The 23,946-nt window shown below is 60.1% G+C and overlaps 1 protein-coding gene and 1 non-coding gene across 11 annotated transcripts; both read right to left on the reverse strand.

Moving 5' to 3' along the window:
* Positions 1-546: 546 nt before the first annotated feature.
* On the reverse strand, positions 547-23,299 carry HCFC1 (host cell factor C1). 10 transcript variants are annotated; one of them, XM_024988696.2, is made up of 26 exons: positions 22,126-23,299; positions 16,900-17,048; positions 16,586-16,746; positions 15,827-16,035; positions 14,847-14,931; positions 14,242-14,348; positions 12,969-13,148; positions 12,527-12,886; positions 12,137-12,297; positions 11,542-11,739; positions 10,997-11,221; positions 10,799-10,903; positions 10,221-10,440; positions 9,709-9,851; positions 9,432-9,570; positions 9,089-9,309; positions 7,247-8,594; positions 6,886-7,049; positions 5,811-6,255; positions 5,126-5,443; positions 4,797-4,915; positions 4,574-4,711; positions 4,087-4,272; positions 3,211-3,511; positions 2,756-2,819; positions 547-2,538 (listed from the first exon to the last, which is right to left on the reverse strand). In XM_024988696.2, the coding sequence occupies exons 1-26, from the start codon at positions 22,316-22,318 to the stop codon at positions 2,499-2,501; spliced, it is 5,979 nt and encodes a 1,992-aa protein (XP_024844464.1). In that variant the 5' UTR covers positions 22,319-23,299; the 3' UTR covers positions 547-2,498. The 10 variants fall into 10 exon arrangements, with proteins under 10 accessions (XP_024844464.1, XP_024844461.1, XP_024844460.1 ...); XM_024988693.2 differs by having other exon boundaries at positions 5,811-6,387; XM_024988692.2 differs by having other exon boundaries at positions 5,126-5,446; positions 5,811-6,387.
* Positions 16,274-16,335, reverse strand: MIR2485 (microRNA mir-2485). The gene has a single exon (NR_031276.1). It is a non-coding gene; the product is annotated as a microRNA mir-2485 (primary transcript).
* Positions 23,300-23,946: the final 647 nt, after the last annotated feature.

Genomic DNA, 23,946 nt, shown 5'->3' on the forward strand with positions numbered 1-23,946 from the left:
TACTGCTTGCCTGCCCCTGGCTACACCAGGATCTTAGCCTTGGCACCGCAACCCGACAGTGTGATTGTTTAGTTGGGGACCCTGGCCCATGTGCACAAAGAGCCAGGCCAGGAGTTACTCCAGCAGCGCCCCCTGACCACAGGTGCGTCCCTCCAGTGATGCTGGTCTGTCCTAGGGGCTGTGAGCTCTCAGTCCAAGGAGCATGGTGGTTGCCCCCTGTCCTCTAATGAGGGAGAAGAGGGAGGTGACATGGCCTCCACAGAGTCAGCAGCAGCTGTCCAGTGAGCCCCTTTGGCCTGTGACCTGCATTCTGGCTGCCATTGTGGGATCTTCCAGGGGGAACCCAGTCCTAGACCAGCTCGCTGCCAAGGCCACAGCTCGCTGCCAAGGCCACAGCTCGCAGCACTTTTGAGCTGTGGGAGGTGATGGGAAGCACAATTCTGGGAGCAAAAATCTCCCAGACGGAAGACGGTGGTTTGTGAGCCCTGCAGGGCCCAGCTTTCCGCCTCCTCCCGTGGGAGTCTCGGACACAGCGACAGCAGGTCATTATTTCAAAAAGTCTTTTAATTGTTCAAAATAGCACAAAACGACATCGCACTATGGTAATATTGAGTCACAAGGGTTACTCTACAATAATGAATGGGCGTACTGTTTCCAGAAACAGAGATCAGAGGGCGCTCAGGAATTGGGCTGGGGGGAAGACAATGGGATCAGGCGGTGGGCTCCAAGGTGACTAAACGTGACGTTTTCCACAGCGAAATATACTATAATACAACAGAGGCCCCAGAGGGTGGGGGCTAGGGGCAGGGGTCTGCAGAGGCTGGGGTCTTCCCAGCCCCAGTTGCATCTCTAGGGCAGAGGAAGGGGCTTTGAAGACCGGCTGTTCGGTTCAAATCCTTCAGTGTGACTTGCTCGCAAGTCTCACTCCTTGCTAAAAACCTTGGACATGAGGCAGAGCTGGCACTGGACTAGCCGCTCCCAGCAGAGCCGAGCCCAACTTCGTAGCGTCGATGGTACCGCATGACTTGTCATCCCAGGCAGCCTCAGAGGCTGGGTTCCTGTCCAATGTGTGCCATCCCTGCCCAGAGAGGGTGGCCGCAGAAAGCAGCGGCTGTGTGTGTTGGATGCTCTAAGCGCTTATGCCAGGGAGGGAGCCTGGGGGTCATGGAGAGGGCCACGGACCCAGGACTGGGTATCGGGTCGTGCCCACGCCTTTGCACCATCGTCCTCAGGAAGTCTGACTCCGGGCTCTAGAGGACTCTCAAGCTCAAGCCTCTAAGTGTTGGAGCCATGGCCCATGAGGGGGGCAAGATTTGACCACTCACCCTCCATCATCCCAGAGGCCTGGGGACAGGCAGCGGGGCACAGGGCAGGGGCCAGAAAGAAGGAAATCGCACTGGGCAGCAGACACCAGGCCCACAGGGAAAATGCCATAGTCTTGCCCTGGCTGCCCCTCACTTTTTCGTCCAGAAAGATCCCTGCCAAGGCTTCGCCAAGGAGAAAAGTTAAAAACAAAACAAAACAAAACAAAACAAACAAACAGAAAAAGATCCACATTCTGTACACAACTAATAACAACAAAAAAAGGGACAAAACCCCACACGCTAAGACTAAAATTACAATAAAACTGTTAACTTCATCCATTTCAACTTAAAAAAAATACAACAAATGCAGCAGTTGGTGATGTGGCCCCTAACCCCGACCCCAGAGAGGTCGAAGCCGGGCTTGGTGGGAGGGCTCCTCGAGGCCCCAGGTGGGCGTTGGGAGGTTTTCATAGAACACTGCTCAGGCCACCACGGGGCTCCTTCTCCGCCCCTCACTTTTTCTTCTCTGAATGGTAAGAGGAGGGGAGGGAGAACGGGATGGGAGAACGAAGGCCTCTGAGAAAACGTGTCAGCTTCCCATGGGACTGCCAGGCAGGGCAGGGTTGGATAAACCAAAAGGGCAGGCGGGCGTCACGTGGCAAGAAATGCTAAGGTCACAAAAGAAAATAGAACCAGACAGATACCCGGTTCGGAGTGGGGGGGGGTGCCCCCCAAGCCTCTGAGACTAGAGGCAGGGAAGGGGGCCGGAGGTGCTTCTACAAGCTACCCCCCTCAACTCCTCGGGCCTTGGCTGATCCCTGGAGCCAAGGGCAACAGCGAGAGGTGTGCAGACTTTGGAGGAGGTGGGCTTTCCATCTGCTCCCGTGCATTTAGGTCTCTCGCTTGAGGGCTCCCTGGAGGAAGGGGGGGCGCCCGCTCCCTCACTCGCTCTTTAGCATCTGCCTTCCGCTCCCCCACCGCCCCCCTCCTCACAGCCATTGTAAAATGTGCTTTCTCAAGATTCTTGTAAAAACAGAGAGAGGAAGGGGAGAGGAGGGCAGCTGCTGGCTCGTGAGGGTGGAGTGCGCGCCAGGCGGGTGGGGTGGGCGGGGCGGGGCGGGGCGGGGCGGGCGGGCGGCGGTCCTGAAGCAGAGGGGAGGCTGGAGAAGAAGCCAGGCGCCGGGCAGCTGCCTCTCACTGACCGTCTGCCTTCGATTTCTTTGGCGCGGATTTCCTTGGAAGATGAGAGGCAAAGGCAAAAAAAGACAGGATCAGCGTGGGTCTGCGTGGCGAAGCGAGTGGGACTCGGCCAGGGCTCCGGCTGCCCCCTAGGCTGGGCGGCCCCCCGCATTTCAGGAGAAGCAGGGCCCGGCTGTCCCCACTGCTCCTTACTCTCAGGGTCCGCCTACTCCCGGCCCCAGAAGGCTCTTGGAAAGGCACCCCCTGCTTACATTTCTGGAGACGACATGGGCCGCTTGCTGGCCGGCTTGGCGCCAGAGCTGTCTTTACTGGTTTCTGAAAGCAGAAAAGGGGGAGTGGGCGGGCAGCCCCGACGTCGCCCAGCACAGTGCAGCCAGGCACCGAGTGTGCCAGCCCCTCCCATGGGCATGTGCCCCAGGGTCCTGGCCACCTGCATGCAACCCCCCAGGGCCATTCTGGACACAGCTTAGAGGCCTCTGCTGTTGTCCCCCCGACTGACAGAGCAGCCCGAAGCCTGGGCACCCACCCCCCACCTCCAGGTCCTGTTGGCCCTTCCCGTGCCCACTCCCCTCCAACAGCCCCCCAAGGAGCTTTCTCCACAGCACCAGGCAAGGTGAGGGATCCACCCACTCCAGAGGGTCAAGCTCACCAGGCCAGCAGCTGGCAAGAGCTATCCCTCTCCAGAGTGAGCCCCACACACACCCACCTTGCAACCACCTGACTTGGGTGGCTGGGCCGTAGCCCTTCTCATTGCGGGCAGCAATGCGGAAGATGATGGCGGGCTTGGTGGTGTAGTCGATGTGGGCGTTGGAGAGGCTGGAGGACTGCACGAGGCAGGAGGGGCTGGGCCCGCAGTACACCCGCATGAAGGCCAGCTGCGCCGGGGTCGAGCTCTTGGTCTCACCACCGGCCTGCGCGCTCTGGATGGCCAGGTACACTGAGTACTCGATGATCTTGCCGGAGGTCACAGAGGGTGGCTCCCAGGTGAGGTGAGCACCGTCTGGACTCTGGAACAGAGAAAGCAGAGACCGAGGGGGCTGTCTTCGGCCTCTGTGACTTATTCCTCCCACGCCCATCAGAGGACAGAGAACCTAGACTTGAGTCGAAGCTTTCAGAACTGACAGTTCCTTCTTCACCCCTCTCCTAACACAACAAACCTATTTCACAACAGAGCTCAAGGAGCTCCAAAGAGATGGCTTCGTCTGCCCCCACCTGGAAGGCAGCCTGACATAATGGCAAAATGAACCAGGACACCAAACACTTTCCTAGACCTGTTCTGTCACCTAACAAATGTCTTGTTATTTAGCCTCTTGGTGCTTCAGTCTCCCCATCAAAAAAATGGAGAGAACCACAGGCCCAGACCTCGTCAGGGAGTTTAGGCATTAGAGGATTAGGTAAATGAGCATGTTAGTCACGGCTCACGCAGTGTCAGAGACAGGACCAGAAGCTTCAGCCCAGACCCACCGGACTCTGCCTACATCTCAGGGGCCCTTCCCAAATCACCCCCGCCCAGCCCAGCAAAGAAGAAAGCCCCACAAGCACGGGCTTAGCTGAGGACAGAGGCTGATTTCACAAGACTCACTTTGCTGATTTTAATGGCACACGGGGCCCCTGGGAAGCCAGGCAGACACGTTTTAAAGGCTGAGATCTCACTGAAGGGCCCCCGGCCGCAGGCATTGATCCCGGCGACGCGGAACTTATAGGCAGTGCCTGGCTGCAGCTCCTGCTTCTTTAGCTGGTTGTAGTCGGGCACGGTGCCCGAGTCATCCTACAGGGACAGATCAGGCGAACAGGAGAGATGAGAGTGACATGAATCCCACCGACAGGGCTGCAGGAGTCAGTGGAGCACTTTTCCACCACGGGGACGGTGGGGTGGGCAAAGGGCGGCCATGGCAGCCCCATCATGACCAAGGGGGCCAGGGCAAGGGCGGCCAGGGCTGAGCTTTGCCACTGCTTCAAAGGCTGCAAGGGGGAGGGGTGAGGAGGGGTCAGCCCTGAGACAGAGAGAGCATCCCTTAGATTCACAAATCCCTGCCCACCTGAGGGTGTTGGCTCCCAGGGATACATACATCAGTCGGGACAGCATCTTCGGGTGGCAGGAAATAGTGTGTCACCATCACATTGGTACCCTTAATGACCCCCACGTCAAACCACTGGTTCTCCTTCTTTACAGGGGCTTTGCTAGGTGGCGGTGGCAGGTCTGGCTTCTGGCAGGCAGAGAGGGAGAAGAGATCAGGACACCCTCCGAGTCCGGATCCATTAGCCCGCTTCACCTCATCACTCCAGACTCACCACACCCAGGGACTCAATGCCATTGGCCACTTCCGTCAGGGTGGCTGCGGCCTGCAGCTTCGCGGGGCTGGCCACAACGACCGGCTGGGGGGCCACAAATGTGTTGGACGGGGCCAGGCCTGGGAAGGAAAACAAGGTGTCAGCAGCAAAGGCCCCAGAGACCGGGCTTCTGCACAGGAGCCCCTCCCCCGGGCTACACGACCGGGCCTGTTTCTACCCCGAGGGACCTGGGACCCCACTCACAAGACTTTCTTCCCCAGTCAACTGACTTCCCCAGGGGAGCAAGGCTGCAGGCCAACCCTCCCATGGCCAGGCAGGGCCCCACGTACTCTCAGTGGCCGTGGGGGGCAGCAGGCTCACGGTGCTGGGCACAGCCCCGGCCAGCTCATTGAGGCAGTTGCTCTCGATGGTCGGGTCATTGAGGCTGTCAGCCGGGGCCAGTGCTTCCGTGGGCAGGTGGTGCTGCTGCTGCTGGGCCTGTGCTTCCTGGAGCTGCTGCTGCTGGACCAGGGCAGCCAGCTCCTGCTGTGTCAGCACGATGGGGATAGTGGTCGCCTGGCCTTCCTGGCCCTCGGCCGACAGGTGGCTCAACTCTGCCTGTGTCACCGCTGCGGCCGCCTCTGAAGTATCCATGGGCTCCCCGGTGCCTGCTCCAGGGGCAGAAGACAACGACTCAGGAGGGACGCCAGCCCCGGCTTCCCACCACCACTGCCCTCAGAGCGACGGGCAGGATCCGTAGACACAAGCTCTCAGAGCCTGTCCCCCAGACCTCTCCTCTGCCCTCCCCCTGGCAAGACCCGCCTCCTGCCTGCATACCAAAGTCAGCCCCCATCCCGATTAGGCCGTACTGTGCCATCCTGGTGGCAAACAAGCTCCCTTTGCTCAAGTCACCTGGAGGGAGGCACCCGAAGCGCGGTTCGTTACCCCTGAGCAGGCTGTCCCTCCCTCAGGGCTACCCCCCGGCCTCAAGCGAGGACAGCCTGCTGAGCCAGATGGCCTACGTGCAGCACCTACCCATGACAGCCTGCTGTGCGGCCTGGAGCACGGCCTGTATGGCCAGGGCCTGGGCCTCCTCTGTGGCTGCAGCCTGCGCGGCCGCTTCAGCAGCAGCAGTCACTGCCAGCTCCTCTGGGGTGAGCCCTGTCACCATGAGGGTGGTGGTGCCCGCCTGGGCTTCGGCCATCAGCTCTTGGGGGAGGGACAACTGGTCTACTTCGGACTGGGTGGGCGGCGGTGGCTGGACCACCACGGTGGCCACCACAGCCGAGCTGGCAGGCTCCTGGCCTGAAGACGGGTCCCCTGTACTGCTCAGATCCACGGCGGCCTGGAGCTCAGGGCTCTGGGAGGCTGACAGGACCTCGGCGGAGTCCCCCACCAAGGGCGCGGAGGCAGGCTGCAGGAGCTGCCGTGGTGGAAGCTGCTGGCGTGGCCCTGGAGAGGCCTGGAGCTCCTCTGGGGGCTGCAGGATGTCAACAGCAGAGAAGGGCATGTCAGAAGTTTCTGTGTTGGCTATGGTCACTGTAATCGTGGCCGGGATGGGGACTTCGGTGGTCAGAGCCCCTGGGGCAGTCTCAGTCACAGATGAGATCTTCTAGAAAGGGAGAGAAGCCCCTGTCAGAGGGGAGGAGAGGAAGACCGAAACCAGGCAGGCCTTCATCTCTCCCTGTGGGCCGGGATCTGCATTCTCAATGGGTTGCCACAACCCTGCTTGACAGACAGGAACAGTAGGTCACTGAGCAGCAGGGCGCATGGCAAAAGAAAGTGAGACCCCTGACCTGCCGGCCCATTTTAACCCATCCCCAGAGAGACCCCTTGGTCTCACAAAAGGGGCCCAACTCCTGCTGTGCCACGCCATAGCCAAGTGATGAGCCACAAGAACCAGCTACAACAATAAAATCACCTATAGGACACCCACCAAGGACTGGGGCCTCCTGTGCCCTGCCCTGTCAGGCGATAAACTGCCCTTTTATGGTCTGGAAAAGGAGCCAGGAGCGGCACGTGCCTGGAGCAACAGCACCACCTGTTGTCCAGTTCAGGAACAACATGGGCCCAGGCACACCAGGTCACAGGGACCCTCCTGGGCTCTTACCGGCACCGAAGGGCCTGGGACTGGCGTGGACTGTGTCACGGTGGTCACGGCCCGCGTCAGCGTGGAGGACACTGTTGTCGTGATGGGACTGGAACTGGCGATATTCACACTGTCGCCCTGGGTGCTCTCCACCTCTCCCTGGTCGCCGGCAGGCGGTGGGGGGTCTGGTGGGACAAGCAGAGAGTGGGGTGACAGGCCCTCCTCTAGCAGGGCTACCACCCAGCTCTGCCACCAGGAAACACGGTTGCCTGGAAGACCTGCCTGTAACGAGCAACTGGGTTCCACAGAACTGAAGTGTGGGCCTCTCGGTGAGCCCTGGGCCTGGGAGCCCATGGGGACCCAGCTGGTTGCGTCCACCTACCTTGGTTGGAACTCATGTTGGAGGTGACAGTGGTGGCCGTGTGCGTAGTGCCTGTCTCATGCGTCTCACAGGGTGGGTTGGAGCACACCCTTTGCGTCGGGAAAGGAGTGAGCAACGAAGCACCGGCCTGAGGGGCGACTGCGGGTGGCACTGCCACCTCCAGGCTGGACTCCAGGGTCCTGTGGGAGGGGGCGGCATCCGGGAGCAGGGCGCCCAAGCTGACGGACATGGTCGTGCCAGTGGAAGCGGTCTGGTGCGTCTCACAGGGCCGGCTGGCAGGAGGCTGCTGCCCGCCCTCTGGCTGGCCTGCAGCCCCTCCGGATGTGGCCGTGGTGGGTGTGTGGGTGGTGCCCGTCTCGTGGGTCTCACACGGGGGGTTGGAGCAGACCTGGGTCACGGCGGCCGAGGGGCACAGCAGTGCCTCCAGGGCTGCGGCAGTCACAGAGGCGCTGGCTGAGCTCTCGTACACAAGTGTGGGGGCCCCCAGCAGCTCGTGGGGCTCCCCGGCACCCATGGCGGAGCGGGCCACAGTGGGCGTGTTGGTCGTGTGCGTGTGATGCACTTCCAGCTGGCGCCCCACAGACACCAGCGGGCCCAGGCCGGCAAGGGACCTTTCCTCGCCACCGGGCCTGACTTGGGCACTCAGTGGCCCCAGCTGCAAGAGAGTGGCACCGCGGCCAGCGGCCTCGAGGGCCACGCTTGGTCTGAGGAGTGGGCCAGCCGAGCACGGGGCCCCGGTGGCCATCACAGTCATGGTGGTGCTGGTTGCACTGGTCTGACGGGTTTGGCATGCGGGCTTGATGGAAACCTGAGCTCCCTCTGACGCCCCGGCAGTCACGCTGACCCGGACCACGGTGGGAATGGTGGTGGCCGCGCAGGCGAGCCGGATGTCTCGCCGCGGCCCGCCTCCGATGCCAGACATGGCGGTGGTAGCTGTACTGGTGGTGCCGGTCTCGTGGGTTTCACACGGCGGGTTGGAGCAGACACGAACTACACTGCCATTCGGCTGGCCCACCGTGGAGGTCACGAGAGCAGCAGTGGCCTCCTGTCTGTCGCAGACAAACTGCACTTGGGTGGGCTGGGGGTGCCCCCCCAGATTAGCGACGACGGTGGTGGTGGCTGTATTGGTGGTGCCCGTCTCGTGGGTTTCGCACGGCGGGTTGGAGCACACCAGGGTCACGGTGCCGGGCTGCACATCACCCTGGCCCGAATCAGCGATGGTGACCGTGGCCGTGGGCTGTTCTGTAGTAGGGGAGGCCAGAATGGACACTGGGAGGTCGTGCACAGGCTGGGCCTCCACCCCGCTGGGGGCCGTTATCAGAGTCACCTGGGTAGGCTGGGAGACAGGCTGGGGAGAGGGCACACAGGGAGTTAGTGCTGCTGCCCATCCTCCCGTGTCTGCCCCCTGCCACCTACCTGCAGTTCCCCCTGGGATCAGCGACTTGGCAGCTAAAGCAAAAACCCTGGCAAGTCTAGGACCTGCTCACCCTCACTCCAAGACACTGACTGGCTCAGGGACCAGAAAAAAGGAACCAGGAAGAGGTGGAAGAGCAGGGCCTAGGCTGGGGCAAGCCTTCGGTCGGGCGGGGGTGGGGGGAAACCTGGCTGACCCCGTGCTGTGCTAAGGCCAGCTTCACCACTTCACCAGGAATTCAGCTCAAGATGCAAAAACCTAGTGCTCAAATGCTAAACACGGCTGAGATACATCATCTCAACCCGACAGACTAGCAGGCAGTGACTAAAAATCGCGATTATGCACCTCCAGGATAACCATCCTACGGGTTCCACATGTGGGAGGGAAACCAAGGGCCCGGCGGCACACTGCAGCTCCGACTGCCCTACCTGCATGGTTATGGTGGGTGTGGTAAGCCCAGCGGCCGCTGTCAGCGTCGTCTGCGCCGCAGACACAGTGATGGCAGTGGGGTTGATCACCTGGCTTGAGAGGGTGGCGATGGTGCCCAACGTGGTGATGGGTGTGGCCAGTGAGGCGCTGGTGCTATGGCCCCCGGCTCCGGCCAGGCTGGTGGAGACGGTGCCTGTCACCGTGCCCAGGGTCGTGACGCCTGAGGCGGGGAAGGGCAGGGGCAGGCGGTCAGCAGCTGGTGCGGCTGTTCTCCCCAGGTGAGTGGGGCCAGGGTACACCCCGACACTGCCCTTGCGGCCCCGCACCCCGAGGCCTCCATACCTGTGGTGCCCTTGACAACCAGTGTGGTGACAGCAGGCTTGACAGCAGAGACGGTAACAGGGGTGACCAGGCGGACGCCCCCCATAGGCACGGTGCGGAGGATGGTGCCTGGCTGGCCAGGTGCGCCCTTCAGCACCACCTGGAAAACCGGAGAAAAGGACCCCTGTCACTTGGGGGCTGGCCAGAACAGACCCTGTGCTGCCCCTCCCAGGCTCCAGGTGGCCTGCTGCGGTCCCAGGCTGGACCCTCAGGGAAGACAGGGCCAGGCACACCTCACCTGGGTCACTCCTTGCTGCCCGTGACCCGTAGCGATTTTGGGAACAGCCGTGATGATTTTGGCGGGGGCTCCAGTTCCGGAAGTCATCACCTTGGTGGTGATAATGGTGATGGGTGACTTGATGCCGGCACTGCTAGTCACGCCTAGAGGAGAGGGGGGCATCCTGGCTTCAGGAAGGGCCAGGCCACAGTGCTGGCCTCCCACCCGGGCCCGCTTCTCTTGGGCCCTCTTTTCAAATAGTTACGCCTGTTGCCCCTCAATTAAAACAAAGAAGTACGAACTGCAGCCGTATCCTTGCTACCTCCTGACAAATCGTAAACAAGAAGCCAAGGGCAGAGCAGACGGGAAAATCTTACATAAGAAGCAAAGAGAGGGTAGAGCAGCAGAGAGGAAAATCTTAAACAAGAGGCAAAGAGAGGGTAGTGCAGAGTGAAAAACCTCAACGGAAAGATGTTGCACACTGGCTACCCCCTCACCTGCTTTCTCCCCAGCACACCGGGGAAGGCCCCTACCCGTGGCGCCCGCCTGTGTGATGATGGCCGACATGGGGATGGTCTTAATGATAGTGGTGGTGCCGGGCTTGGTGGTGCTGGGGGACACACTGCTGATGCCCAGGATGGTAGGCTTAGTCCCTGCCCCGCTGGCCTGTGTGGTTGTGATGATGGTAGTGGGCTTGCCATCTGCAGACGTCACCAGCTTCAGGATGGTCCCGGCTGGCAAGGGTCCTTTGGTCTGTAAGGGGAAAATGAATGGGGGAAGGCTGAGATGAATGGGCGTCACTGCCAGGATACAAAGTGTGGCTTTGTTGTCATCATCGAATTTTAAATGAAGTCTGGTTGCTCTACGATACTGTGTTAGCTGCAGGTGTCTAACAGAGTCAGTCAGTGATACACATATGTATCTGTCATTTTTTAGAAGAACTGCAAGTTTAATGGTGAGTCTGGTCTGGCCAGGATTTATTGCCAGCCCAAACAGCTTGAACTATTCTGAAGACTGCAAGTAACAGAACCAAGCAACAGGACCTTCTGAGCCACTCAAGCTCATGGAATCTCGTCTAGGCAGGGTCCTAGTCTAGGGTCCACGAGCTCACCTGGATGATCTGAGTCACCGGGCCTGTAGATGCCTGGCCTGTGACTGCCGAAGTCTGAACCGGTTTGGTCTGGACCACTGACATTACTTTGCCCAGATTGGAAATCTAAAAACGAAACGACAGCGCACCAAAATAAGTGATCCAGAGACCGGTCGAGGGCATGGCCTGGGCTGGGCGTTCCTGGTGCTGGTCACTCACCAGAGCACTGCCTCCTGGGACCGAGATGGGGCTCTTCACCAGGGTGATGGTCTTGGTAACCCCACCCACCACTGTGGTCACCACCTGGGCTTGCTGGGCCACTGTCACGGTTCCGGACTTGTGTACGGTGATGATGGGACGGGTAGATGTGTTGGCGGCAGAAGAGACGGAAGTCCCCACCTGGGCAGCTGCAGTCTTCAGCATGCGAGTGGCTGGGTTGCTCACCTGAAGATCGCAAAGAAGACTGGTGGGTGGGTGGGTGGGGGGAAGAGCTGGCCCCTGTGCATTTGTGTATGTCTACCAAGCTCAGTTTTGTTCACCTCTCCTTTAGCGAAACAAGGGAGGTCACTGGGCCACAGGTCTAAGACTGCCACACCCCCATGGCTGCCAGCTTATTCCCCAACCCCCACCAAGCACCAACCATGGACCTCCATCCTCTATGGTTGGTCCAAAGGCCAGAAGCAGTGACCACTGTCTAATGACGGTGCCCAGAAGCCCCCGGCCCCAAGGCTGTGGGCTCTGAACCAGCCCCGAGGGACGCTCACCATGACTGGCGAGGAGGCCACCTTCACAGTGGCTGGGAGCGTGGTGGTGCCCGGCGTCACGGCCACGGTTTTGACGATAGTGGTGCCAGCCGGGACACTCAGGACCGTGGGTGCCGAGGAAGGAGGGATCTTCTGGGTGGCAGCAGCCGCGGCTGCCAATGCAGCCATGCCACTCATCTGCGGGCTGCTGCCAATGACCTGCAAGGGACACAAGGAGCTTGAGCCCACAGGGAGCACCAGACCCGAGGCAGCCCCAATCCCTGCTTCCTGGAGCAGCACCTCTTGGCTTTGAGGAAAGCCAGGCGCTGCTCTACTGACCCCAGACCTGGACTCCCACCATCAACCAGGCCCACATCAAACCCCAGCTGGCTAGCTTCTCCCCTCAGAAAATACATATTTAAAATGCCCTTGAGATCAGATGGCGAGGAGACCATTCTGAGGTGTCAGCTTACTAATCCTGAAGTTAGTGATGAGAGATTGCCTCATCAGCACTTTCCAGGCCTTGAATGAAAGGTGGTAGCACAGGGTGGGAGTCAAACCCCGCCAATGCGCCACTACCAGGAACATCCCACCGCGCCCTGCCCTGGCTCCTTACTGTCCCCTGGGCGCTCTGTGTAGGCACAACCATCCGCACGCCTGCGGGAAGGGAGGTCACAGTCACGGGGGCTTTCCCAGCCTGGCTGGCAGGTCGCATGGTGACCAACGGGGTTCCCGTGGTAGCCTGAGGACCAGTCACTTTCAGCACAGCCGGGACACCTGCTCAGAGAAGGGGCTGAAGTGAGCGACTTCCGGGACCTGCTTGGGCTTCAGCTCCCACCCTTCCAGCACTGCTTGGGGACAGTCTCCGCGGGTCAGGACCAGGCCCCCACAGCAGCACTCAACCTCCGGTCTGCACTAACGGCCTCCAGGCGTGCGGTCTAGCAGCCCCCGCTCAGGCATGCCACCTCCGGGTGAGCCAGTTCCTGCCCTCGAGCGCCCGGCTCACCTTGAGTCCTGGCTGCGGCGGGCACGGAGATTGAGCTGCCAGGCACCGTCGGCAAGACCTGGATGGTGGTGGTGGTCGGGGGCGCGGCAGCAGCCTGGGGCAGGAGCGTGATGCCTACTTGGGTCAGCGGCTGCACGGCAGGTGCGGCTGCTGCTGGGGCAGGGCTCTTGGGAGGATTGGCAGGCACAGACGGGACTGGATTGGGTGTGGGGGAGGTGGCAGTGGCAGCCGTGGCAGGAATGTCATATTTCTGGAGCTGCAGAAGGTAACTGTCGGCTGTTGCCACGGCCCCCCAGCTCACCTCCAGGGAGTTAGTGTTGGCTCGCACCAGCTGTACCCGGGCTGGAGGTGGCGGCTTCTCTGTAAGAGAGCATCACTGGTGAGGAGGGAAAGGCAGACACTTAGGGGGTGGGTGTGGCAGCTCTCCTCCAGTTAGCCTTACCCGTTTCCAGGTACCAGAGGTCCTTGCAGCAGACCTGGTTATTCCAGGCCTTTCGGTAGCCGTCACGCCCACTCCAAATGTAAAGGCGGGTATTGATGGCTACCGCACAGTGGCCAGCACGGGCCCGGGGAATATTGTCTTCCAGCGTATCCATCAGGATGGTCTCCCAAGCCATGGTATCTGGGGAGGACAGGATGTGAAGGTCAGCAGGGGACAGAGGAACCGACAACCCTCAGGGGCTCTTTGGCCTTTTGCTGTCAGGGATGGGGAATTAAAACCAGGAAGTCATCCAAGATTACTAAAGTAAGATGAAGACAAAAACAAAAAAAATACAATTCTGTATGGCAAAAAGACTGTACAAAATTAGAAACCACGAACTATAAACTGGGAAAACTACATGAAAAACACAGTCAAAGGTTCCCCTTCTTGCACATGGAGCAACACAAAAGCCTCTAGAAAGAGATGGGCAAAGAGGAACGCAAGTTATGGAAAACGTGACAGAAGATCTCAGAAAAGAAAAATACGTACCCTCACTCAAGATAAGAGAAAGGCAAACTTAACCCAGAAGGTGCCTGGCAGCTTGATGTTCCTTTTGCTGCAGCCAGGGTTGAGGGTGAGGCAGGGGAGGGGACCTGGGGCTGGCCTGTGGGAAGTCAAGCACCTACTGGGCTTGGTGAAGAGTGTATGCTTTGCCGGCCCGGTGAGCACTGCTAGGGACATCTGCATGTCTGGTAACATCCCCCTGCCGGCAAGGCTACCTCTAGGTTGTCCCCCTTCGGATACACCTGCACGTGGCGAGAATGGTGCAAGGATACTCACGGAGCAGCGTCGGTGCAAGTTTTGACACCACGAGCGCAATTCAAAAGAATGAGCCACTCGCCCTGCGGGGATGGGATGGTCTCCGGGACAGAGAAAACACAAGGGCCAGGCACTGCGCTGCGTAGAGCAGGCCGCCATCCTGTGTGCTCTGTTTTTAAGGAACCTATAGGCAACGCTTGCATCTATAGCACGGTCCCTGCAGGGTGGGTGAGAAACCACCAACAGGAGACCAGAGGGAGGCACTGCGTGGTTACGCCGGTGAGGAAGAGCCTATTCAAAACACGTCAAGGAGCGTCCCTCAGGGCGCTTGGACCACTGGCTACGCCTCGCGGAGTTCTAGAGGCACGGCCTAGAAGCAGCTCGGCCCCCTGCGCCCCCAACACAGCCCGCAGGCCAAGGTGGGCCGGCCTCCCGCAGCCCTCTGCAGGCCGCGCTGAGCCCGAGGAGGCCATACCCAGGTTGAGACAAGCCAGAGTGTTGGTACACTTCCACTCCTTCTCGTGTGTGGCCACTTTGACGTCATCCATGACGAGAGGCACCCAGCCACCAAACACGTACATTCTGGGACGAGGGAGGGAAGAGTAGGAGACGATTGTGGACGAGGTGCCAAGCTTGAGGTCACCTCTTCCATCCAGAACGTCCTGAACACACTGGGTCCTCTAGTTCTCCCCGGGACGCACAAAGCTCTGAATGTGGCCCTCTCTGCCTTGGTGGCTCAGCCCTCACAAGAACTGTGTCACCTCCAGCGCATGTAGCTTCGGTGTAGCTCACCCAAAGCTCCACTCTGTCCCCATCAGCCTTACATTCACTTTGGGACCTTGGCATTGACAAAGACACTCAGCTGCGGCTGCAGAGGATCTAGAACAATCTGTGTCCCTCTACCCTCTTTTTTTTTTGGTCCCCCAGGGTCATAAGGGGAAGACAAGGCTGCTTGCTGAACGCCAGCCCAGCCAAAGAGAGGTCTCCTCAGGCCTCAGGGATTGCTGGAACGAAACTGTGAGCCCATGGGGGTCGGAGATGGGGGCTACAAAGAGAAAAAAGCCACGGCTGGCTACTCACTTGTTTCCTATGGTCGTGGCCGAGTGGAGACTTCGAGGAAGAGGTGCCACCCCGCTGAGGCTGGGCTTATTCCATGTCAAAGTCTCTGTGTGGAGCAGTGGGAAGAGAAGGTTATTCACACCAGGTGGGACACATGCCCTCTGACCCAGAGGGTGTGTCCCAGATGTGGGGAAGGCTCTGAAAAGCAGGTATCAACACAGCACAAGAACTGCACACCTGGCCTCCCAACAGGCCTTGAGAGCCCCCCTGATCACCAGGCTCTGGCACTTCCCAAGCGGTCTTTCCCGAGCACCTGCTATGAACCGGGGCTGGGGCTGGGGGTGGGGGTAGGAGCCATCGCCATACCCTCCACATGCGCCATAGCACCTCCCACTCCTCAAGAGGCACTCACCCACGGTCAGCTCCGTCATCTACAGACCCAGGGCTACTAGGAATTCTATGCCCAATCCGCTCTCTGGAACGTTGATGCAACGCTACAGGACCCCTAACCCTCTGTAGTTATACAGTCGGCCACCTTCTCCAGGTGAAAAGCCTGAACTCCTTTCAGCCTAAACTCCTGATTCCTTGCCTGTCGACCTTCCCAAATAGCCCCCAGGGTTCTCACCGCGTCTGGGCAACCCCTCTTGACTGGGATAGACCAGGGGGCCCTGCTCCTGGCACACCATGACTACTGATGAGTTGACAGGGACTTGTGCTACCTTACCCACACAACGTCATTCTAGAAAGGCCATTCCTTCTTCCCTCACTCTACTGCAAGCTAACAGATAGACTCGGCCAACAGAGCCTTGCTCTTTCTTAAACACTGCAAGCTCAGGGCAAAGAGGACAGCCCCAGATAGGTCCTATCCTGACCCAGTCACAAGTAGGGTGCTAGGCGGGATATGCCCCCTCTGCAAGAGCCCCACCACAACACCCCATGCCTGCTGCCCAGCAGACCAGCTGCACTCCTAGACCACAGGAGCAGCCACACCCACGTCGTACCGATATCCAAGGTCCAGAGGTCCCCCAGCCTGCAGCCACTCATCCCTCCATAGATCACCAGTTTGGACTTCTTGTTGTCTTTCTCAGTGTAGACCACTGCAGTGTGAGACTCTCGGGGTGGGGGCAGGACGCCGTAAGTGATGGGAATGTCCCAGGCTACCACTCCAGAGCCCGGCCGCAGTTCCAGGATGTATAAGTCATTCAGGTACCTGGGGAAAAAAAGGTCAGGTTAGGGCAGGCCACCCGCTTTGACAGGGGAATGGCAGACTCCTGGGGAGACAAATCGGGGCTAAGGCTACACGAACTCCAAATCCTTCTACCTCTGTCCTCACCCCTAAGGAGGGGTGCGAATGGAAGGGGAACAGCAGGATGGGGTGTGCTCAGCTGCCCTGCACGAAGCTGGACATGACATGAGGACCTCCGAGGTGAAAAGGGAGCACCAGCTCAGGACTACCTGCAGATTCTAGAAAGGCCCTTGGAAGATACCCATCATGAAGCCTGCAGGCACCGAGAAGGACCAGCTCAAAACTGGGTCTGAGGAGCAGGAACCAGCACAAGGCAAGGTTGGAAGAACCAACCCTCCTCCCACGAGGCCTCCTGGGAGTTAAGACACCTCAGCACTGGAAAGCTCTTTAGAGGGCGTCTAGGGCCACCCTCCTGTTTCACAAACGAAAGGGACCTGGTACGGCAAAATTGACTGCTGTGTGGGCGAGCACCCCGGCCTTCATGGGATTCCACACGAACAGGACAAAGCCTCACCTCGGAATGTTATTCTTGGGGTCCTCGCTATCATTGGCCAGACCCCCAAACAGGTAACACTTGTTGCCCACAAGGGAGAAGCTGTGCCCAAGCCGAGGACACGGAGGTGGCCCATTTTTGGGCGTCTTTGCTTTCAGTCTCTTCCATTCCCACCGGCTTGCCTGCAAAATCAAGGCTTAGTGATTAACTCAAGGGTGAGCTGGGTTGTTTGCCACATACGGAGGGGCTGCTGGGGGTGGGAAGGGGCACCTGACTGGAGTAAGAAGGTCTGGGTGGCGCAGGGCTTGCCCTGGCTCTGACAAGCAGGACACTACCTGGAGCTCGTAGAGGTCGTTGCTGTACTTCCCGTATTCCACCATCCCTCCAAACACGAGCAGGCGTGTCCCATCGCACACGAAGCCATAGGCTGCACACCCAGGAGGGATGTCCCCTCTCACAGCTGGGATGAACCACTGGTTGGTCGCTGGAGGACAAAAGTTAGCAGAAGTCAGAACACCCTGGGAGCCACCAGAACCAAAACCACTACCCCTCTGCCTCCCTAAACCCACCAGCCTTCAAAATACAGTCCAAGAAAGGACAGGCTAAGACAGCGCCTCTTTACCCAAGGATGTGGGACTTCTTCCTTTGAGCATCCAACTGCCGACCCTCTAAGCCATCTTCCAAACCCTTTGGCCTCAGAGACCACCCCAAAGTCACCCTGCTTCTCATCACGGTCATCTTAATAAGCAGGAAGTCACTGACAAGAGAATCCGTCAGCTTCTGGGGATGGGGCCACCTCCCGCCACTCTATGGGGACTTGGAAAGAAACATCTAATACCCAAGCTACCCTCCTGGAGGCCCACAGCTGGCTGCACATCTCAATGGCTGAAAGAGCAAATGCTGCAGCCCAGGGGCAGCAATCCGAGTACAGGCCGAGGAAAGCCGTGGGGGCACGCTCGAGCTCTGCTGTGGTTTCCCCGGCGACGGTCCACAGCTCCCTCCTCCAGAACACAGGCAGAGGCGGTGGTGGGCAGCCTCCCAGCCCTGGAAGCTGCCTCAAGTCTGCCGCCTCAAGCCAGGGGGGAGCTCCCCAACTGCCCCTGCTCCACCTGGCATCCCTGCTCCTCCCAGGCAACCAGTCCCTTGCCTGCCTTGCTGGGGCTTCCTGGCAAAGTCACAGGGAAAACACTGCCCTCTTTGGAGGGACTCCTCCTGTCCTGTGTTATTTGAAGGGCTATCCTCTGAAACACACATTGCACTCTCTCACCAGACACTTCAAACCAGCAGCCAGCTGCAAACCTGACTCCACGCCCCTCCATCAGTTTTGGTCAAACACGGGCGAGCAAATCGGGACTAAGGAGACGGTGGACAGGGCAGGGACCTGAGCGCCAATGGAGCCCCTCCCAGGGCGTGACAGGGGCCGGTCCCTACCACCCTCTCCATGCTGGGTAACCGGACTCCCATGGCGTCACCCTCAAGGGCCACCCTCAAGGGGGGGAGAGGCCTTCCCCCGCACCCCAAAGCACATTCCACCTCCCGGCACAAAGGTACCCTGGCTGGCCACTTCCCAGGTGGACACATCCTTGGAATGGGCTGTGGGTCCCACCCTCAGTTCAGGGGAGTCACTGGGCCTCGGGGACGCCCAGCACTCCCCTCCGTCTCCCCTGCCTGCAGCATGCACCCTGGCCCCAGAGTCCGGAGGTCTGCCTTATCATTTCTCAAGGCGCAAAAACAAACCGAGAAGAGCAGCAGCTTTCCAGGCTTGAGCCCTCAGCCCTACACAAACTGGAGGGAGATGGCTCACGCAGTGCCCGAAGGAGCTACATCCAAGTTCCCAGGATAAATGCTGACACAGACCTCTGAACCTCCTTCCATGGGAAAGAAAAGAAAGTGAAGTCGCTCTGTGGCATCTGACTCTTTGTGACCCCATGGACTGTAGCCTACCAGGCTCCTCTGTCCATGGGATTTTCCAGGCAAGGGTACTGGAGCAGGTTGCCGTTTCCTTCTCCGGGGGAATCTTTCCAACCCAGGGATCGAACCCGGGTCTCCCGCATAGCAGGCGGATGCTTGACCATCTGAACCACCAAACTTTAAAAAACTGGACACAGGAACAGAGGCCGAAAGGGGAAGTAACTGACCAGAGGTCACAGGGTCAGACAGACACAGGAGACGAGAACCCTGTCCCTGAGTGAAAGGGACCGCCAGGTGCCTCCCTGAGGGCCGGGGGGGATGCTACATGGGAAAGGGACGGGCCCACAGGTGTTGGGTCACCTGCCACCTGATTTAGGGACTGGGCGAGAGGGACTGGTGACATCCCAAGAGCTCATTGTGCAGCACCCAGGAGGGGCTGACCTCGATCTAGAACACTCCAGGCAGGAGAATGCTGTCAGGCAGCACAGGTTCCGGGCCAAAGCCTGGTTCTGCCCTGAGATGGCAGCTGTCCCCTAATCCTATCACCCCTCATTCACTTATCTAGGGGGGTGGGTGGTGCACGACCCCTGCGGGTCCCTCCTCCCCGCTCAGTTCTGGCTTGTTGCCACTCTCGGCTGGGAGGGGGGCTAGGAAGAGATGTCTGTACCCCGGAAGAGGTGGCTCAGCGCCCCCCACCCTACCGCCCCGCTTCCTGCATGGTGGAGGCGGTGGCAGGTGCTAGGAGGCACGGAGTGGGGGAGATGATTCTCAGAAGAGGTGACGCGGGACCCAGGGCCTTGAAGGCTGAACAGGACTTCCCAACAAGTGAAACCGGCGGGGCCGGGCAGGAAGTGCCTGTGAGAACGCGAAAGGCCCAGAACAGAGGGTGAACAGGTTGGAGATAAGCTCAACTTAGTAACCAATTAGCTCCAGGGAGAGCATGCCCGGGAGGTGTCCCCAAAGCGGGGGCCTGCACCTGATAACCAAACCGAAGGCCGAGAGAGCCAACAGGGTGATCCTGGACCCAGCACGTCCCGCCTGAGACCCCAGGGTCCGCGTGTGTGAAAACAAGGAAGTTTCACTAGCCGTTTTCCAAGGCTCCTTCCAGCGTCATCAGCTGGGGACGCTGGAGAACCACTGAGGCAGACCTGCCTCAACCGCTGCTTCGCCCAGCAGCCACAGCCTCCGCACACCAGGGCGCACCCCACCGTGTCAGGGCCAGGGCCCCTGGGTGATCCACTTTGGTGTTGCCAGAAACTTCCCTGAGGTCGAGGATGGGTCTCTCAAAAGCTAGGGAAGTGTTCCACAGCCACTGGGGAGGAAGGACACACACTTCCTCATGCACCCCCTTCCAGTTCAGTGCACACCTGCCACTCCCAGCCCCGTCACCCCCGATCTCTGAGCTGCCTGAGATGGCAAAGCAGGCACGTGCCCCCTAGGGTCTTTTGTCTTAGCAACGGGGAACTCTCTCTGAACAATGAGTTTCTGAGCATTCCTCTTACAGAAGAAGAAACTAGAGAATATGCTCTGACCTCATTTAAGACACAAGGTAAGCAGGCGGCCAGCTGTCAAGGCAGCACTAAAGATGCCCTAAGAAGGATGCTGGGCATCTGTGCCCCGGCTGGTGGGAGAGAGGCCACACCAAGCCCAGCTCTCTGAGAACAGCAGAAGCTCGAGGCTCCGTCAAACAGGAAACACTAACACGCGGTGAGGACCGGGGACCCGCGTCCACTAGCGGCGAGAAGTCGCCGAGGGAGTTCTTGGGGCACTTTCCAAACTGGTACCCTGGAGGAATCCAGGGCTGAGGCCCTTTGGAAGGCTGGCTCCCACTACTACACAATGTACCCTTCCAGAAGGGGAACAAGTGAATGCCGAAATGGTCAACTCAGTTTAATACACGCATGTCGACACAGAGGCCCCAGGAAGAAGTGGCCTTTGGAGCTGATGGTAATTAGGCCCCTGGCCTACTTTCTAAAATTGGCATTCCCTGCCAAGAAACCTGCTCCAGGCCTTACAAGAAGGAAGGTGGTCCGAGGGGTTGAGGAGGCTCTGCTGAGCGCCCTGGCTTCTGTAAAAACAGCCCTGCCCCTCAGCCTTCCCTTACTGGGCTAATCGCTGCTGCCGCAGCTGTCCAATCTGGCACCGAGCTCCAGCAGCCAGCCCAGCCTCCCCAGAGGCAACAGGTGCTCCGACCCAGAATGTGAAGGGTCACCGGCAACCCACCAGCCTCGGAAAGTCAACTTCGTAGGGTCAACCACTTTTAAGACGCGAGCATGTTGAACTCTGTGCCTCAGGGGAGGCGCGGGCCAGGAGCACTGAACTGAGAGAAAGCTCGGCTCCAATCCTCAGCGCACGGACCAACAGCCTAGCTCAGAGCAACCTTGGAGCTGGGGGCGGCAGCAGCGGGGGTGGGGTGGGGTGGGGAACACGGGGTGCCCAGACCCGAGGACCCCGGCCCGCCAGAACCCTGGGACAGGACAGCTCGGGAGCCAAAGGCATTTGGCAGATGAGCTGGCGTGGGGGGAAAGGGTTAGAAGCCAGCCCCTGGCCGTGGCTGATCCCAAAGCGACCTGGAACTGCGGAGGAGAGCTTCCTAAAAGCACACTATGAGCCGGGAGGGGGTTTGCAGCAGCCCCACCTCCGCCTCTCAGGCTCCGGAACAGAACGTGCCCAGGCCCATTGCCCCCAGTGAGAACGCTCAGTCCCTCTCCCCAGGCCAGCCTCCATTCAACAGGCAGCTGGGGCCCACGAAGGCACCAGGTGTACCAACTGGCCACCATGGGGGAGGGAGCCGCAGGAGGATGCCGCGAAGCTCTAGAGACTTAACAGGGGTACCAGACAACAGGCCCAAGGCGACTGCACCTCACTCCTCCCAATGAACCCAGCCTCGGGTTTAGGGGCAGCCTGGGAATGGGCAGGGTAACCTCCTCGGTCCACTGTGGGATGACCGCAACTAATCCCTCTCTTCCAGCCAAAGGCCCCAGATCCAGACCACGGGCCACGGAAAGGGAAACACTGCAGAAGTCGACACTGCAAGTGGGGAACGGCAGCGTCGTCGGATTTGTGGGGCCCCAGGACGACAGTTCCCCAGCGTGGCACACCGCCCGCCTGCCCACCCCGTCCCTGGGTCAGGATTGACGCCGGTCAACTCTGCCCCTTTTCTCGAGACGGCCACCTCGTCTGTCATCTAAAAGTTGTCACTGCTCCCCAAAGCGCACCAGAGATGAGGAAGAGCCTAGCAGGCATGGGGGTGGGGTGGGGTGGGACTCTGCGCCAAAGGGACGCATCTGCCCGCCTAGTTGGCGGGGGTAACGGTGTCTTATCTGAAGTCACCACCGCGGGCGCCGCCCCCGCTCCCTCACCAGCCGGCCTAGAGGGTTCCTCTCCAATACTGAAAGGCACCCCCTTCGAAGGCAGGAGAAGCAGGGGTGTCAGGATGGGGACAAGAGCAGGGCAGAACAGACAAGCCATGCAGAGCAAAGGGTCTCGGAGGGGAGTCCCGTGCGGCTGGAGGAGGGAATGGGAGGAGGGGGGAAGAGGGCAGCCGGGGAAGGGAGGAGAGGAAGGAGGGAGAGAACGGGAGGAGGAAAGGAGGAAGGAGGAGATGAAGGGAGGGAAAGATCCGAGGACCCAGCGGGCTTTGCACTCACCCGTGTTGTACACGTGCAGCTCGTCCACTATCCCCTCGTTGCCGCCGCCAAACACCACGATGAGCTCCTTGATGGCCACGGCGCGGTGGCCGTGGCGGGGCCGGGGCACTGGACCCGACCAGCCCACCACTCGCTTCCAGCGGGGCTGCAAGAGCACCGCTGGCGAGTTGGCGGGTGACACGGCCGAAGCCATAGTTCCGGGAAAGGGCGCGGTGGAGAAGAGTCGCCAAGTGGGAAGGGAGCCCCCCAATTCCACTCACACACACCCCTTTTCGTCCAAGGTGGCTCTCACTGAGAAACTGTTCCTCACACAGCGGTGGACGGCTCCATGGAGGCCGCCATCTTAACTATTTTCTCCTTCCCTTCTCCTCTTCCCCTTCTTCTCGCTTACCGCGTCTTGTCAAGAGCCTCTTGAAACTGTCAAGCGCCTGGACCCGAGAAGCTGGAGGCCGTCGAGTCCCGCCGCCCTGACTACTTGCCTGGGAGCTCCCACTTACAAGCTCGAGCGGGAGGCCCTGGGAGCCGCCATCTTGAGCCGCCTCTCTCTCCTCCCTTCCTCAGTCGTAGCCCTCCCCTGCCGGAAATGGCGGAGCCCCGGCCCGGTTCCCACACCCCCCGAGTCCCCTGCACTGGCCGGCTTCCGGGGCGGGTGGAAAGAAGCCACAAGCGCAGCGGTTGTCTCAGCCCCGCCGGCGCTCAGACCACAATTGTGGGAGCCGCCATCTTGAGACCGTCCCGCTTCCCCGCCCAGCGCTTAGTGTAGAGGCCGCTCCCTTAACAGCCTCGACACTCGTAAGGAATAGAGGCGCGCCAGAGGCCAGTGAAACGAGCTTGAGTTCTTGAGGGCTGCTCAGAGACTTGCCCGTATGGCTCGTGAGGTCTCGAGCGTCTACCCTTAGTCCGCCTCTACTGCTCAGGCTGCGCCTGCCGCCCTGGGAGCCGCCATCTTGAGACTAGCTCCCCCTTCCCCCCTATTCTCTTCCTCCCGGGTCAGTTCTTCCACTGCAAACCAAACGCAAGGCAGCGTCCGATCCTCGCTTTCCTCTTTATGACTCCTTTCCACAGGAGCCGCTTCAAAAAGGCAGAGTTAGGCCCCGAAGTGGCAACTGTACGGCAGGAGGAGCGGTAACGGCAGGGCGCTCATGCCTCCTCCCTGGGAGCCGCCATCTTGTGTGAAGAAGTAACAACTAAACATGGCGGCAGCGGTGGTCGGGCGAGGGGGCGGAGTCGGGCGACGTCACTGTTTCTCACCCCCCCCCCCACCCCGCCCTCGCAGGCTTCTCCTCTCGGCCGAGGCCCGTTAAAGGAACTCCGCGCTGCTTCGCGGCAAGGGACCGGGGCCGCTGCACGCTCGGCCTGAGGTCAGGCTGCGCTCGCGTCAGGCACAGGCGTGCCCAGCTCTGTTGCTGCCGAAGCGCGCCTCCACGCCTCCGTCCTGGGAGCCGCCATCTTGCCACTTCCCCTCGCCCGGCCGTCCGCGGGCGTCAATAGCGACTTTCAGCACAAAACAAAGATGGCGGCTGCGGCATCTGGGGAATGCCCGGATGAGGATGCCTCAGACGCGGTTGGCCCCGCCCCCTTTGGAACTGCCCCCCGGGTCGCTGAAGGGACACTCGCCAGAGGAATCGTTTTAACTAGCAGTGGGGACAGGGCACAGGTTGCAGAGAGTGGCTGACGGGAGACACTAAAATCAGGCTTCGGATCGGGGAGCGGACATTTTCCCCCTCCGCACACGTAGCTGGCTCCGGGGAAGCAGCCCGAAGCCCGCCACGGGGGAGCCGGGGGCGGGGCGAGCGTGAGCGATAACGCGGCCTGGCGCGC

Source organism: Bos taurus, chromosome X (genome assembly GCF_002263795.3).
Source record: "Bos taurus isolate L1 Dominette 01449 registration number 42190680 breed Hereford chromosome X, ARS-UCD2.0, whole genome shotgun sequence".
Lineage (NCBI taxonomy): Eukaryota > Metazoa > Chordata > Mammalia > Artiodactyla > Bovidae > Bos > Bos taurus.

Coding starts and splice junctions, on each gene's coding strand:
- HCFC1 (XM_015461524.3), bottom strand. CDS start 22,318: ATGGCTTCGGCCGTGTCACCCGCCAACTCGCCAGCGGTGCTCTTGCAG. Junction 17,049..22,125: donor GCTGCACGTGTACAACACGG/GTGAGTGCAAAG, acceptor TTTGTCCTCCAG/CGACCAACCAGTGGTTCATC. Junction 14,932..15,826: donor CCTCTGGACCTTGGATATCG/GTACGACGTGGG, acceptor TGCTCCACACAG/AGACTTTGACATGGAATAAG.